The sequence below is a fragment of the Priapulus caudatus genome, unplaced genomic scaffold (assembly GCF_000485595.1).
Source record: "Priapulus caudatus unplaced genomic scaffold, Priapulus_caudatus-5.0.1 Scaffold306, whole genome shotgun sequence".
Taxonomy (NCBI): Eukaryota; Metazoa; Priapulida; class Priapulimorpha; order Priapulimorphida; family Priapulidae; genus Priapulus; species Priapulus caudatus.
Window position 1 is genome coordinate 191,698 of NW_014577367.1, and position 18,265 is coordinate 209,962.

The 18,265-nt window shown below is 47.7% G+C and overlaps 1 protein-coding gene across 1 annotated transcript in view; it reads right to left on the reverse strand.

Annotated features, from left to right (window-relative positions):
• Positions 1-8,285: 8,285 nt before the first annotated feature.
• Positions 8,286-18,265, reverse strand: part of LOC106808811 (G1/S-specific cyclin-D2-like) — a 105,841-nt gene continuing 95,861 nt past the window's right edge. Inside the window, exons 4-5 of the mRNA XM_014811674.1 lie at positions 16,395-16,546; positions 8,286-10,131 (exon numbers count right to left, since the gene is read on the reverse strand). Of these exons, the coding sequence (XP_014667160.1) occupies positions 9,973-10,131; positions 16,395-16,546 (311 nt within the window). The 3' untranslated portion in view covers positions 8,286-9,972. The remainder of the gene's footprint in view (positions 10,132-16,394; positions 16,547-18,265) is intronic.

Below are 18,265 nucleotides of genomic sequence, written 5' to 3' on the forward strand. Positions count from 1 at the left end.
AGCAAAGGCTGTGCCACGCAATCTTGTATCATGTCTCTCTGGTTATAGTTATAGATTAGTTGTAGTTATAGTGATAGTTATAGTTATAGTTATATAGTTATAGTTATATAGTTATAGTTATAGTTATAGTTATAGTTATAGTTATAGTTATAGTTATAGTTATAGTTATAGTTATAGTTATAGTTATAGTATATATAGTTATATGTTATAGTTATAGTTATAGTTTATAGTTATAGTTATAGTTATAGTTATAGTTAAGTTATAGTTATAGAACTTATAGTTATAGTGATTGTTATAGTTATATAGTTATAGTGATTGTTATAGTTATATAGTTATAGTTATAGTTATAGTTATAGTGATTGTTATAGTTATATAGTTATAGTTATAGTTATTGTAGTCGGGAACCACAACTACACAAGTGAACTCAGTAGCGTGTATAGCTTGGCTGTGAACTCGAATAAGACAATAAGCCAGAAATAACACACGATAATATTTACTCATAAAACACCTTGCTTGATTATAAAAACTTTAAGAATAATTAATTAATTAATTAATTAAACCATAATACTTTGCAGTTATTGTTTGTTACTATTGCTAAAGCCCGGAGTGTTGCTACTGCCCAGCCTGCAGCTACGTTCGAGTAAACTGCATGTTTACATTATCATAATATTATGGTTATGGTTATATTGGCATCACCACAAGACGTCACAATATACTGAAATCTAATTACTAATAAAATATGAATCAAGAATTTTTACCAATTTTTAAGAATGTTTACCTACATAATAATAATATAACAATTTAATTGCTAAAAAATACTGCTTTTTGTTCTGCATATTGGCGGGACCGGGGTGGAGGCGGGGGTACAGAAATACTGCTCTACTGATGTGCGGTCATATCACAATTTCAGTAGCCAAAGGTATGTCGCACCTTTTAGAGTGATGTACCATTCCAAAGTGTCGCGTGCATTCTATTCACGACCAGTCCTGACGCAGCGATACTTGTATTAGTTTCAGCATGTTCGTGCCATAGAGATGCATGAGATAGAGGTACATGCTCACTCATCTTCTAAATTAATTTTGTGGTTCTAAGGCTGTTTGATATTCGATATTATGACAGGATAATCATGGCATTAATGCCATTGTGGCATGAAGACGCAATGTCGTGTCAATACGTTGCTCGTTGTTCGATCCAGACAAACCGCTCCTTATTGACTTGCGCAGATCATCCAGTAACTTATAGAGCACTATATACACACACGCACGCACGCACACACGAACACACCACACACACACACACAACACACACACACACACGCAGGCACACACGCACGCAGCGCACTCCTCACTCACACACACACAGACACACACAGACACACGCACACACACTCACACACACACACACACGCACGCACGCACGCACGCACGCACGCACGCACGCGACACACTCACACGCACGCACGCACACACGCACGCACGGCACGCACGGCACGAACGCACGCACGCACAAACAGACACGCACCGGACGGACACACACATACACCACACACACGCGCGCGCACACACACACGCACACGCACGACGTACGCACACGCACACGCAACGCACACGCACACCCAGCGCACGGACGCACACGCACACGCACACACACACACACACACACACACAGACGCTCTCAACAGCAAAAATGGAGAACACAACGTACGCTACTACACTTTAGTTCATGGCGTCGCTTTGTTGATACAGTGGACCTAAGCAGGGCGAGTCAAACGATTAGTGAACCATATAGCGTAACAACGTAAAAAAATGATATAGAACATCATTTCAACGTTACACCGTGACCCTCATTTGTGGACATTGCAGTGATGTGATGCATAATAACAGTGCAGTGATGTGATGCATAATAGCAGGAGAGAATAGGCCTACCTATTATTTTTTTCAGATATCTGCAAGTTGATCATAATCTTTCACAGGCTTTATTTGTCATAAATTAAGTAGGGGAGACCGGGGACAATTGTAACACGGGGCAAATGTAACAGAGGCTCTCATTCCTAGTAGAAACGTGCTATATGTATACCTCTTCACAGCGCATGCAGCATTTTATTGCCCCACATGCTGTCTGAGGGGTAGGCAGTTTACGCATCGAGGAACATTTGACCAGCCAAACATCGTTTTTTAGCAGGTAAGTAAAATCTCAAATTACCTAATGTTTTTTTTCTGGACAAATATTGTACTTGAGCTATCACTGTCATTTGTATATCATAAAAAAATAGGTTTTTAGGCCTGTATTTGGTAAAAAGTTTCATGTGACGAATACTAATGCTAAGATACAAACACCCGCCAAATATGGCGTCTCCTCGAGGGCAAATGTAACAACGTGTTACAATTTGCGCCTTGGCATGTATAAAAAGTATGTGTTTTACAAAATGTTCTTTGTTTATAAGGCAAAAAAGTAGCCTATTATAAGCTCAGACATGGAAATACATAACTTTTGATTAATGCGTCTGTAAATATGTATTGTTCACGAAGGCAATAAGTGGCCTATTTAATATTTTTATTCATATGTAATATGATGTCAAGCATTCGTCATAGTTTTTATTAAAATTATTATTATTATGGTTCTATAAATTGCTGCTCGTTTGATTGTGAAAGTCTGGCCCAAGCGTGTCACCTTGTATAAAAAGATATTAAAAATCTTTCTGAGGGATATGACTTTGTTGGTACAATGTTAAGTGTCTCACAATTGCCCCATTGGTGTGTTAACACCATTGCCGCGTGTTGTGGGGCCAATTTAACACTATGACTTCCAGTTTTGAAATGATAATGCTTCAAAAATAACTTGTTTTACTTAACCCAAACCTAGTCATATTTCAAGCCACAGATATGCATCTTTAAATTCATAACGCTTGAGTAAGTATTTAACTATAATAAAGTTGTTATGCTCAAATTTGGAAAAAATAAGTGTTACAATTGTCCCGGGATCTTCCCCTACGGACAAATAGACATATCTACATGTTTTTTTCTAGTTTGACATTACTCAGAGAGCGCGTTTATTATTTCTTGTCATATATACGGCGGAGGCTAATCAGATATTGGCATCGTACATATATAATACCATCAAGAGTAGCAGTATATAGAGACATCTCTATAGTACATCTCTATTATGTACTCTTGATATACGATAAATACATACATCAAAATGAAGATAAGTAGTTGTTTTTTTCTGGGTGGCCACTCTTGAGCTGCACTCAGCGAGCCCTGCTGGCGCAATCTCGAGGCCAGATACACACACACACACCCAGCCGATACTCATGAACAAACGGTTAAAAAATTTTTGTATGTCGGATCGATAAAGACCGCCCCCGCACTGCAAACTGTTTAGGTTTGAGCGCAACGCCAGAAGCGATATCTGAAGACTTGGCCGCGATGCGGGTGGTGAGAAAAACTCCCATATATATATATATATATATATATATATATATACGACATACATCGTCGTGTCTTAGAGCTAATCTGTGAGGAGTGGTTGCGAGTCCACAAGGGATGGCTGATGGCTGAGAATAGCAGTAAATGCGTGACGACGACTAAACACTCACTGATCTGATGTATAGACCATGGAGATAATGTACTAAATAGGTTATCTATATTTTTTTGCGACGGGGACCCGGCTCTTTTCGTAAAGTGGGACTGTGTTTGCTGCGCTGTTTATGTTAGAGTACAGTACATATGATACTGCAGTTACAGCTCGTGCCAATGTGTAGGCGGCTGCATCTGGTGTACTGCATGTTGCTTCATGAAACTGCTTATATGATTTTTGTTTTACTGTAATAATTTCTGTCATAACATTTGAGTATACGCTTTGTTATTACACATTTGATTAATTGTGACGTTTTCTTATAATGTTTGCGTACTATGACCATTCCGACAGTGTTCGAGGGTTCATAGTGGTTTTATATAATGGTGACTGTACCATACGATGTGTAATACAAGTAAATCTGACAAAGCCTAAAGCGAGCAGTAAGGCGATACGTTAGGATACTCTGTATGGTTTTATTCTGAATACATATGTACAAACTCGCAAAAATATACAAAACTGTTCCTCCACTCGCTACGGTTTCTAGACGACAGAAACCTTCGCCAAACATCGACAGCACTTGATTTTTCCATCCGACATCCTCTATAAACGTCCTTCCTCGTTCTCTGTCTCGACATCACACGCACACACACCTACTCTCACGTGTACGTACACACGTCGCGTACATCCCCTACGCAACGGGGGCTGGGAAGGTTCTACACTAGGTGCGTCAGTGGTTCACTCTTGAACCACCGCTTTTCGGCGCATTCCAACAAGTAGCGCACCGATTTAGCGCTACCGGCTGCATATTATCAGCGGTTAATAAGGGAAAATTTGTCATTATTAACCCCTGATATTATGTTACTAGCATACATGAGAGCAGTGAATGACCAAACAAGTGGAAAAGTGCGTGATTCAAAAATTTGTCAGTTCAGTATCCATGCCTAGTGAGCGCCGCAGGACTGAGCCTCACGCTGAGAGCGGGTACGTGGGCCTCCCCGGGAAAATTTTGAAAGAAATGAACGCAGGAGAGCAATCCTGAGCTTTCACATAAACCCCAATTAATTTTCTAAAATTTCCTCCAGTTATAGGACCCAGAATTAGAATTTTCGTCTTGTATCCAAGTGGATTACTAGCTTCTAAGCTTCTGGTATTCCAAATGGATATTAGTATCCCACATAGTGAACATAATGTGCCCCTCCCCTCTCGTAGAAAATTTTACAATTTTAAAGCTAGACTGGTGCATTCTGAGAGTACCTGAGAATGGATTTTTTATGGAGAACGATTGGAGCATTAACATCATTCATCGGGAAATTGACGAATGAAAATAAATTTACCATCGCAAGATCGACCAAGTGGAACAGTCTTACTTTTGATCGTCCGGTATTTGAATGCTTTTACGATGCACCAGTACCGAACGTCAATCATTGACTAACCTCAACCCCCCACTTCGTTCTCAACGGATCTACACGAATTAAGCAATTTCTCATTATCCTTAAAAAAATAATTTAAAAAGCGGAAATCCGCGGATCCGCGGAAAATTCTCATGTATGTAAACTAGTAACCGACGAAGCGATGATCCCAGAGCGATACAATCTCAACCGCTACGCAATCAATCACGTGCAAGATTCGTTGCTAATCGTATACTCACGGAATGTTTACGGAATACAATTATAAGAATACAATTATACATGTCCGCTTTGTCTACGCAACGGGAATTAATGTAACGGGACCGCATAAACACAGGGAATAACAATCATTTCTCGCGTGATAATAAACTATGAAACGCGCAAAAGCACAGAATTTAGAGAAAAAAATTTCAGTTCCACTTAGCAACGCAACTTTTAACTACAGATCGCCGACCGCCATTCTGGCACGTGATGAGACGAAGAAGGCTAGTTTTCATCCTCGACACGCTCGAAATGCGGTGAGGAACAAATTACACCAGCACTACCGCGCAGCATCGAGAGGTGTTCAGAGAAAATAACACAACAAAATACATTCTCGCGCTTCAACCAGCCGAATTTGCAGCTGATCGCGTCTACGAGAATCTTTGCCGCTTGCAGCGATGAAAATTTCAAAACCACGACAGGTGTCGAACTCCATACAAATACACAAGGATTCAGTGATCGTGAGTGGATAGCACTGACGCATATATATATATATATATATATATATATATATATATATCCAGAGCTAATAGTACCTCGAGTGTACAACGGGAAAACGGGAAAACAGTGCTAATTGACTGCAATATTATTCTACTTTGTCTGCGAGTCTAGACTAAGTTCATGGGTATTATTAGCTCTTGATATATATATACATATATAGCCAGCGCAGAGCGAGTAGCGGAAATTTACAACATTCCGTCTCTTCGTACGCATGCGCACCACTCCACGACGACGTCTCTAGCGAACACCGAACGCCGAACTAACGTAAAATCCGACAGCGTACATGCAATTCATAAAACTAATACGAAAAATAGTTTGTGGAAAATGTAAACACGTAACAGCAACAGCGGTTATAAGCAGAACGCCACGAGGCGCGGACGGCCTAAATTCGGGACAATGGCGTCCAACGAGTGAAATAATATACGCTCAGTAATAGAGCGCGGTAGCATAACGCGCACCCACGCCGACTGGCCAGTCTCTCTCTCTCTCTCTCTCTCTCTATCGCGGTCTCTCGCTCGCTCCCAGCCCATTCTCCCTCTCCCTCTCTCTGTCCTTTCTCTCTAGCGCGCGCTCTCTTCCCTTTGAATGGTAGAATAAAGCATAACGCACACACACGAGCAAAACACCTGAACGTGGAGCAAAACGTGTTTCGCTCGATGTTCGTGGCTGTGTGCAGATTCCCGAAACAAAAAACATTGCTCAGCTAAGCGTGTTTCGCTGAACAAGCAATGTTTGATTCGCGGAGCGTGTTTTCGCCTGAGCGTACGTTTTGCTCGGGTGTGTGCGTCAATCGTTCTGCTACACAGCGAAACGCCACAGACGGTCTCCAATCAATATCCTTAAAAATATCACATGACACAGGATGTCTATTGGATGGCTATTTTTGATGTCATGTGACAGCGGCGCTGTACCGCAAGTGTTCTGTATGTTTTGTTCAGTGTGGCTGCTGTGCGGGTGGCGATTGTGCTGCTTGTCGCCTCGAAGCAGAACGCGAAAACGCTGGAAAACAAAATTCCCGTTTTGCTGGCGACTTTGATGTGCGCTAGCGTAAGAGAAGAAGAGAAAGAGAGACGAGAGAGAGAGGACGAGGGAGAGAGAGAGCTAGAGTAGAGGAGACAGAGCTCCGAGAGAGAGAGACGAGAGAGAGGAGCAAAGGAGCGGACAGAGGGGAGAGAGAGGAGAAAAGAGAGGAGACCGGAGACACTGGCGAGGAGAGACAAAGAAAAGAGAGAAGGAGCGAGAGAGCGATCGAGAGCGAGAGGACGCAGAGAGATGGAAGAACGCAGAGAGAGAGAGAGAGAGAGAGAGAGAGAGAGAGAGAGAGAGAGAGAGAGAGAGCCAGATCTAAAGTAATCGCGTCAGAGCAGCTGAGACTGACAGCGGGTGATAATAAAACTCGATTAACACAAAACTCGGACTATTTTGAGACGCTTGAAAGACGTTTAGCTGGTCGTACGTACGCAAGCACGAACGCGTGCGTACGTATATTAAGTCAGTACATCCCCTCATAGCGATTCTCATACGAAAAGTTTCTCCTATCTAAACACGTTACATGCGCATGCTCTAATTTGAAAGTTTGAAAGTCAATACGAACTGATAAAAAGGAGGGAACTATCACCATGCTAAACGCTTTAATAATTTACGACGACGACGACACAACAACGTGCATTCTACGGGATCTCCTCGGCACGTTCACTTGTTCGGCGAGACCCTCGTCGCCAAAACAAGTGAACACTGACACTGGAGTACGCGCAGGCAAAAACATGCATACCTTGCCGATCTCTACCGCGAAACCAGGTCGCGGTGGACCGGCTACCAACTTTACATGATTAAACTGAAAATTAATCAACAGCAAACTGTACAACAATGGAAGACGACGATCTTGTTGTGCTTGAGTTGCAAAAATAAAATTACAAAATAATACGCGCGAGGGCACAATAAAGAACTAACCATCTAAAATAAAATGCTGTAAGGTTGCACCAGCCTCCGTTTAACACTCGATCGATATTGTATTTTTCCTGTCTAAGCATCGGTTACCGTTACACTACATAACATTATCGTTGCCGAGAAATTCAGGACATTATTCACGATAGTAAAAAACGTCTGCGATGCGGATTTCACAGAATGATTAACGGTCAATAAACGAGAGAAGCCGAACAAGATCAATGACAAACAACACCGAGTAAAGATTGATGCTACCTTCCTCTCCGCACTACAACGGCGCAGCGTGGTATACCCCCCCCCCCACACACACACTTATAGCAAACGTCCCCCTCTACATTACGTATGAGCAGTAAAGGTCAAATGCCCATGCGCAATGCGCCCTGCTAGACATGATCATACCTATGCGCAATGCAGAGGCGAGGACATTGGTAATGGGGGGATGTATACCACACTACGACGATTCTGTCAAACGGATGCTGAGAGAATGTGAAGCCATCAGGTGTAATTGGAGAAGGACGATCGGCAGTTGCGACTGTCGTCGTTGAGGTACTGTCCTCGCTCCACCCTATCGTCTAGCCCACCCCCCCCCCCGCCCGCCCACCCAGCCCGCCCCGCCCCCACGAACGCATAGATTGCATTGCTCCAACTGTTCGTAACAACGGCGCGGGTCTAAAACCATTCCCTGATCATAAAAAGGAGGTGGAGGTTCGGAAAACGAGGTAGCGTATTGCTGCACTGCACAAAGAAGTAGCAAGATTTGATAAGCTGCAAAATCACCATGACTGGATAAAACGAGAGAGGTATACACAGACGAAGTACACGGCCTGACACGTACTTCGCACACTACTAGCACATGACTGTATTTAACTGACTGCGTACAGGTCCTCACCAAGATCACTAGTAGAAGTAGTACGACTGCAAACAATGCCCATGCGGTCTCACCAACAAATACATACACGCATGCACTCATACAGGCGTACCTCATAACACATACGTCCTCATAACACGTAGTCAACATGCGCAGGTACACACACACACGAATAAGCACGCACCCACACAAACGCACGAATATAAGCACCCACGCACACACACGCACGAATAAGCAAGCACGCACACGCACACACATACACACACACATGCACGCACGCACATACCACCATACGCGCACCCCCGCGCAGTGTAACAATAAAATGGAACAAGCTAAAGCAGGTTCAAGAGAAACGGCAGTTAAAAGCATCGTATTATAAGGTTGGTCATGTAAGGTGCGTTGGATCGGGAGCGCACGAAATACGCGCTCGCGTGAATGGATGGTTAGATGGTATTCACCCGTTAGGTTGACATTGCGCATAATACCACAGTAAAGGTGAACTTGATAAAAACCCGATACTCTACTCTAGACAAACCGCTACGATTGTGCACTTGGACTCGCCCCGATCTGACGGAGCGGCCCTCCCTTAATAATATCTCAAAAGGCTCCCATCATATCACATTATATACAAGATTTACATTTGCACCGCAAATCACATCGACTATACATACATCTCCGCTGATGGAATTAAACATATATAGACCGCAAGCCGGATTACAACTACCCCCTTCCCCACCAGATGGCGCCTCCGCCTGAGCTCTTGCACATCAGCTCCAGTGGATGGCGCTTTGCATGGGAGCCCGCCTTCACGTTATCCATCCAGTAGCCGGGCGAGATTCTCCTGTCTTTCTATATTTCGTATTTATCGATTCGTCTCTACGGGCCTTGGCTAGCCGACGCGAGGCTCACTGCATGCAGCCAAGAAGCGCCACCAACACACCCGCAAGCGTACATGCGGCATGCACACGCACAACTTCACAGCCAGGCCATGCGGCTATGACCACCCGGTTAGCTAAACGTGTGTTAAGCTAATAGCACATAGCCAACGCGTGCAGGCAAAACTTGTTAGGGCCAACACGTTCGGTTCGGTTCTCATGCACGCGCGCACACGCGTATAATTGATCACGTTACCCGTTTCTGTCTAGTAAAAACACAAAATCACAATAAATGTGTGCCCCACTACATGCAGGCTTGGTCCCCATTAGCTTGATCCACGTCCAGGCCACACTTTTCCAAGTGATGGCCTGGTCAGCGCTGTCGTTGCCTCGCAGCCCCGTGGGCATCGCGTATCTCCTTCGCGGCAGCGTCTTCCGCCCAGCTGGACATTCCTCTCGCTAGACCCAGAACCGTAGCAAGCTCCTCCGAAAGACTCCCGCGGACTCCGCCAGATGGCGCCAGTTCGGCCGATGACGTCACTCAGAAGTGCACCTCTCTGACGTCAGTGGGCGTCTCGGGCTGTAGTTGGCTGGCGCTCGGACTCCGCGTCTTCTCGGGCGTCTGTTCTAAAGGGTCGACGGTGCTTAGACTTGTGTTCACCGTCTCCTCAACCTGCTCTATACACGACCTCAGCACATCCTGAAATATGACACAAACAATTGACTAATGAGAGACCTGCAGACAACGTTGTCGCTTCTGTTATAACACCATGTTCTGATTGTCAATGATATTATCAAGAGTACATAATAGGAGATTACGTACGTATCTCCTATTATGTACTCTTGATATTATACAACACAATGCTGTTTATTAACATACAATACCATTCTGATGACCAATGTGATATTCAGACTGTGTGATCCGAGGTGCGCACTTGTGGTAGTGTGTAATATAGTAGTTGTAGGAAGGGCTGTTTTATGCACTGAGAAGGAAAGGAATCCCTTTTGGTCCCCTTCCCACCTCATCCCCTCTCCCACACCCCCAGATTATATATATATCTTTATGCTCCCATGCGCGGACACACTATATACACTTCAACTGTCTACGGTTCATAAGCCTTTCGCGCACTTAACCCTTTCTCTCGCTCACTCAACCCTTTCTCCAGTACATAAGCCAAATTCAGCGAATGGCATCGCAGCAGCACCGCTCAGCGCCCGCCCGGGTTTAGCCGAGAGGCGGCGACATGGGAAACTGTGCTGCCAGACTATGCCGGGTAAGGCTGTCCGCATGGGAAAGCCAGCTGGATGCACTGCGCGCATCAGCTGTGCAAATGTGACTGATATACACACAGACACCTCCGCCGCCCACACACGCCAGTAACGCGACACCGGCCAACTCTGCAGCCCGAAAAACTAGAGCGGGAATCTCCCAGCGGTCACGGGAATCTCCCAGCGGTCACCGACGTACGACGCGCCTGCGCTGCTACTGCTGCTGCTGCTGCTGCTGCCGCCGGGCGCGGAACAAGGCATGGCGAGCAGGGATGCTGAGTGGGGTGCCTAGGGATGCGGGATGGGGTAACCAGGGATGCGGGATGGGATAGCCAGGGGTGCGGGATGGGGTAACCAGGGATGCGGAATGGGGTAACCAGGGATGATAAATGGGATAACCAGGGATGCAAAGTGGGGTACCTAGGGATGCGGGATGGGGTAACCAGGGATGCGGTGAGGGGTAACCAAGGATGATAAATGGGATAACCAGGGATGCAAAGTGGGGTACCTAGGGATGCGGGATGGGGTAACCAGGGATGCGGTGAGGGGTAACCAAGGATGATAAATGGGATAACCAGGGATACAGAGTGGGGGAAGGTGCTCCGTCACACACACAATATTGTATGGAGGCTCTCTCTCTCTCTCTCTCTCTCTCTCTCTCTCTCTCTCTCGCGCGCGCGCGCGCGCGCGTGTGTGTGTGTGGGGGGGGATAATTCGCGTGCTGTCTATGGCAGCCACTATACGCCACCTCTCGCTTTGCGAATCTGGCTAGGGTTGTTTACGAGACGGGGTAGGCGCGCCTAGCCCCCGTATAGGCAGAGCAACACGTCCTCCTCCGATGCTCTTAGCAACGACCGCGCCTGCACGTTTATAAGCAGTTTTAATTTATTTACGAAGCCGAGCTCGCTTATCGCTAGTCTTAATCAGGCGCGCCCAACAACCTTTAAGGAGGGGGCGGGGTGAGTAACGGTGCAGCTTTAAGCGGATGCCCTGTAGCTCACACTTGAAGGAATGGTTTCCACACGCACAGACAGAGGGAGCGCGAGTACGAGTGTGAGCGCGAGAGAGGGAGAGGGGGAGTGGGGAGAGAGAGGGGGAGGGCTAGCAGATGTGAAGCAGGGGTCACAGATAGCGTTCCCAGCTGGCCCTGCAGTATTTATGCCATGCGGAAGTGCAGTGCAGTGCAGCGCTCGCTCGCCACCGAAGCAAGCATCCTCTGCGCTATGAGAACAAGACGCCTTGCCGACTCTGGTTCCCACACTATAAACGCCGCTGCTGCCTGTCAATGCTGTAACTCGAACACTCTGAGCGAGTTACACCGCAAAGTCAGCCTACACCGGAACACGGGAAGTTAGCGACCACTGGCAGCAGCCCAATCAGCCGAGACCACTGTATTAATGAGCAATGAGCCACACTACTTGCGGAAAAGCAGAGAGCGAGAGCGAGAGAGGGCAGGGAGGGATGGAGGGAGGGAGGGAGGGAGGGTGTGAGATAGAGCGAGAGAGAACGAGAACGGAACAGGCACTCTTGCTATATATTAAGAGTTGGCGGGGACATTTAAGGATTTCGTTAACCCTTGCCAGGGATCACATCCCTTAACCGCATCTCGCGTTGATAGTTCGCCACAGTTACACAACACAGTTTGATTTGTGCGTCTAGCGAAACGGAACTCCCTTACTGTTGTTGCCACAAGGTGGCAGACGATCCTCGTCAGAACGCAGGCCGGCTGGCAGCATATAACAAGTGCCGCGGAGCGACAGCGCTCATCTAACGTCTACTGCGGTGACTCTGTAGTGGAGTGGTGGGATTCTAGTAAACCCTGTTAGTCCCAAATGTCACATACACGCCGAAACAGTGGAAGGCACAGGGATGGTATCAGGAACCTTCTCAAAGGAATATTCGTTGGGATTGTTATGAAAGTTGCCACGAGATGCGCGTACGTTTAAGTGTCTTCAGATTAAAGATGGAAGCTCCCATCGTACGTAGTAGCAACAACTATTTGCAAGACAGAATAGGTAAGCACTCATCCATTTACCTACGCAAGCCTACAGGCTAGAATAGAGAGCTGCCACCTGTAACTAATTAACACAGGCAAAAACTACACAGTACCACCACCACATGCACTGGCAGTGGCCACTGGCAGTGGCCACTGGCAGTGGCATACGTTACATGTAACACACTGACAGTACAGAATGCCATAGAAATTATACGATTTAAGGAGCATAAACCTTCTTCAACCAAATTGAGCTTTTGAAACTTCACTGTGACATTGTAGCCTCATACATCTAGGCATGTATAGATTCTACTAGCAAACCCGGCAGTCAAATTCTTTCTAACAGTAAACAAATCCATGTTTATCCCGCCTCTTGAGGGTCAAACGGTTATCCGACACTTACTCTTCGCATGTCAGCAGAAAGTACATTTCATGGTCCTTTCAATAAAGCTATAAAGATGCTAGGTCACCGCTGAAACAAAAAAGTTTTTCAATCACTCCGTCAGACCATGTCCTCAGAAAATGTCTAAAATCTGCCCTGTGCCCATTGACCTTTGACCTGTGACCTCCAATTTCGGCACAGTGATGGCTTTTCCTACCATGATGCTATACACCGACTATCACGAGCCTAGGTCGAGCCGTTTAGATTTGTGCCGCAATTCTGCATTTCCTCCCTATACCTTAAGTTAAGGAGGGAATGTTCCCTTCTTTTACACCTCTTGACCTTTGACCTTTGACCCCCAGCTTCGACACCCCAACTCGTTTTCGGATTACCCCCCCACGTCCCGAATATCGTGACCGTACGTCGAGCGGTTAAGATTTGTGCCCGACTGTTGACGCACGCACGCACGGACGGTCGGACGGACGAACGGACGGACGGACGGACGATCATGCGATTCTACAAGCTGCATCTGACTAGGTCAGATGAGCTAATAATATACCACGACAAGATTCACACGCAGCACAGCGCACGCACACACGCACGCAGCCACGCACGCACACACACACACACGCACGTACGGCACGTGGGTTAATCCTTCTGCCTGATTGCAGGTGGTCTTCATGATCATACTTCGATTTGTAAAGATTGGCGTAATGCAACGATTTGTATAATATACGAGGCGGTTTGCACCCCCGCGTGCCTAGCTGTGGGTCCCTGGCAGCACCGCCCGCACGCACGCACTCACTCACGCACGCACTCACGGAGGCACTCACGCACGCGCCGCTAGCGACACGAGGCGGCGGAATCGCACACCACGATTCGCGGCAAAAACCTCGACGTACGTAGCAGACGTCGCCGGCGAGGCGGCCGACGGCCGGTAATTCGCACCGTATAGTCTATTATTATGTCTGCGCACCGACGTTACCCCTTTGTTTTTGCCGCATTGTTCGCATTGCGAAGCTCAGATAAAGGCGGCAAGAGGAAAATCGGACACCCTTGCGACCGCTCGTCACAATCGTAGATAAAGGGAGCTCTACCATCCCGGGCGCGCGCGTGTGAGGCGGCGATGGCACGCCAGCGGGCACCCACCCACCGCGGAAGAGAAGGGGGAGTGAGGAACTAATACACATTTACGCATGTTCGTACACGGTAGAGCGTAGAGCGCTCGCACAGGGGTCCGTAGCCCACCCACCCAACAGCACACTGCCCGGCTATACACGGAGCGTATCCGATGCCCAGGGATGGCGATGTGCGCGCAGAAACAAACGACTTCCTCCCGTCTGCGCCACCAGCCGGCAAACAGAATAATTAAGACCACTCAGTGGAAACAAACTGTTTACGGACGGCGACCGGCCGTGCGGACCACCCTACGATGGTCACTTCTACTCCCTCGCTTGTATACTAAGAACGTGACACGGCCAGCTGCAGTGCAACAATGCGCTATCTGCAGCAGCAGCAGCAGCAGCAGCAGCAGCAGCGGCGGCGGCGGCGGCGCCGGTGGCAGCAACAGCAACAGCAGCAGTAGCAGCAAGGATCTAGCCAAATTTCTCTCAATCCTAACTCATCTTAATCTGATGAAGCTACCGCCATAGAACTTGAATTGTAAACTATAGAAGACAAACTTCGAGGACCGGTACGACTGTCTACATCCGGGCACCTCGACGCGCGCACTCGGAGAACAATAACGACGTAAGCGCGCGCCCGCACGCCTACACCCAGCTGCTGCGGGTTAGCGCGTTTTTGCTCGCGCGCCGATCCGCCCAGCAACCGGACCCACAGTTCATCCTTGAACAGCGCTTGGCCCAGCAGCAGCAGCAGCAGCAGCAGCAGCAGCAGACGGACTAACGGCTGGCTGGTGTATTCCCCTGCGATGCGCCTACTATAAATGAGCGGGGTATATGTTACACTTTCCCTTGGAAAACGCGGTCCTGCGTCGGGCACAACATGTGTTGCTGATAGACCTTTAGCACGCCGATTGCCGCCTTTTACTACAGTTTTTGTTCGGGTTACAGATTCACAGGGTGTGCTGTTTCAGCAGGAAGTCGGCGCGCAGCGCCGCCTAGCGGCGCGTGGGCACGCGCGGCGCCCCCGTTTGGAATTTCTCAATGACAAATGCGCGAGCGCGCATTCACTTGGTTCACCGTGCCACACTTTGGCGAGAATGTCTCGATGAGAAAGGATATGTGGTCAGAGGTGCGCATGCGTGGAGAGAGATGCCAGTTATAAACACGCCGATTTCAAGCAACAATATAATCTGGAAATCTTCTACTCAGGGAGGCGATATGAACTTGAGTTTTTATTTCAATAATAATTTCATAATATTAATATTTATACTAATATATTTATTATGCTAATACATTTTTGCTATATTTATTGCGCGCAAAATGGAATGAAGAATGAATATAGGGAGAATGCACCCGTTAGACAGGAGGCCATCTGCACAGCCAGGTCAGGCCACCAGAACACACACACAGTGATTAGCGATGCCGATACTTGTAGTTTGGAAGCAATGCAAATATTGAGGCTGGTCCATGCGCGCGTTTACTTTAGCGCGGCTCCGGAACTTGCCCCTTGAGACAGGGTCGGCATAAATCTCGCAAGCAGGCAGGAACGCAGACTCGAGCGGGCCGAGAAGCGGCGAAAAGATTCTTTTATCGCGCATTCCTGAAATAAGCCTCGTAGGCATTTCGATTTACATTAAATGGAGCAGAAGACGTACGCAGTAGAACGGACAACGATTTTCTCGCGCTCTCGATACGTCCTTTCTCACCTTCTCCACTTTCTCTTGTTCTTGCCGCCTCTTTTTCCCCTCCTAGCTGTTCCACATTCTATTGCCACGTACATTCCTCCTAAGTTCTATTCCTCATTATTCCCCCATTCTGCTACTTTTATAGTCTGACGTTCTCCACATTCTTACTTATGATTTCTCTTTCTCCCCCCCCCCTCCAATGTTCATACCAGTAAAACAGATTGGACGCAGCCCTTCTCAACAACTAGTGTGTAATGTAACGTAACGTGACGTGACGTAACGTAACGTAACGCAACTTCACGTGTAATGTAACTAATAACTAAATGTAATCATCATCATCATCGTCATCAACAGCATCACCACCACCATCATCATCATCGTCATCATCACCACCACCATCATCATCATCATCACCAGCATCACCATCATCATCATCGTCATCACCACCACCACCACCACCACCACCACCACCATCATCATCGTCATTGTCGTCTATGGCTTCACACTCACCACCTCCATGTTGGAGAGCTTCGATAACCGGTGCAGCAGCGCGTTCATCTCGGCTGCGCTGGTGCCGCTGCTGCTCGTGAGGAGGCCGTGCGCGGCGGCGCCGATGCTCGCTGCGCAGATCATCGACGGCGGATACATCGCGAAGCTGAAGTCTGCAGAGAGAGAAGAGAAGAGAGACCGTGATGAGAGGAGGCTGATTAACGTTGGGGAAGAGAGACCGCGATGAGAAGCTGCGTGGGAAGCGTTGGAGATGTCGCGACGGGTAACTTTTGAGTAGGAATGGGTAGATCTTACATGATTTTACAATAGGTTATATAGCAGACCGCGATGCGAGGCCGAGTAATGGTGTTGGAAATAATGTCGCGAGGGGTGAAGAGATGAGAGACCGCGATGAGAGGCTGTGAGAAATATTGGCAATGGCAGCCCGCTCCGCAACTGGTAACTTTCGAGTAGGAATGAATAGGGAGGGTGGATGAAGAAAGCAGAGGAAAAAGGCACAAGAGAAACGCGGAATAAGGAAGCTGAGAAGGATGAGAAAGGATGCTGAAGAGGGGATCAACAGCACGGCCACGCTAATTCGCGAAGTGTCTAATTATCAAGCCAATTAGTAATTAGTTCAAGCTGCATAACCCGGGCCCTCATAAGGCTCAGCAGCGCCGGTCCATCCTCCTGGGCCATTCACCCCAACAGTGATCTCCACTAATCCCCCTCCCTCCGACAACCTCCTCCCCCTCTTCCACGGAGTCTATTAAGTAACTCATTATCTTTTCCCCATGAGTATTGCTACAACAACGCGATACACTCACTACGACTACACGTGCGCTCTGACTGACACAGCATTGCACAACAGTAGACAATGCGGCACCCACGGGCAACACACACACACACACACGCACACGATCTTGTCCTATTTTACGGCCCTACAGAACACTGCAGGATAAACAAGTGCGGCCGCACAAGCGAGCGTCATCTTACGTAACGGCGAAGAATGGCCGACTGTACTTGCCCCACCCACGCCGACGTCGGTCGGGCCGTAGATGTAAATTACGGCTTTAATTGCACGGCGAGATGCGGTTGGTCACGGCTAGCGGAAACAGTCGGCATATATAGGCGCTGCCTCCGCCACATGTGCAGTTATATAGCGGCGTGGGAGCCAAACCTCACCGATGACTGATCATTCACCCAAGGCACACTGTTTGACTAGCCGAGCGTGTGTGCGGGGGGTACGTGCGTGCGCCGGCGAGGGCATGCGTGCGCGAAAGCGTATGTGAGAGCGTGTGTGCGGGGGATATGTGCGTGCGTGCGTGCGGGAAGGGTGTATTGTTTAAGGGAATGCGTGCGTGCGTGCGTGTGCGTGCGTGCGTGCGTGGGTGCGTGCGTGCGACCCCGAGGAGGGACGGACACCGGCGACGTTGCGTAACACGCCACGTCTCTCACTACGGTAAATGTTGACGAAATTAAACTCAGGCGGCTATCAGCCTGTCACTACGGCTAAGCGTCACACACTAACCCTTTACTTGCCCGGGCAATGTCGGCGTGTGCTGGCGTCAGCGTGCGGCGGGAGAGAGAAAGAGAGAAAGGGGAATAGAGGGAGACGCTTCGCTGACACACCGTGCCCGCCATTACACGTGCGCAGCAAGCACGAATGCTTCCCTGAACAAACAAAAGTCACTTTTCGTTCTGAACTGGTTTTTTTTAACCTCAAGCATCTATGCGTTATCAATTTTTTAAATCGATGCCGCTCGGCGAGGTAACACAGAAGACATTCTAACAGGTAAATCTTGATTGACGCGTCCACGAAACGCGACGACGAACACACACGCACACACACACACACACACACACACACACACACACACACACACACACAC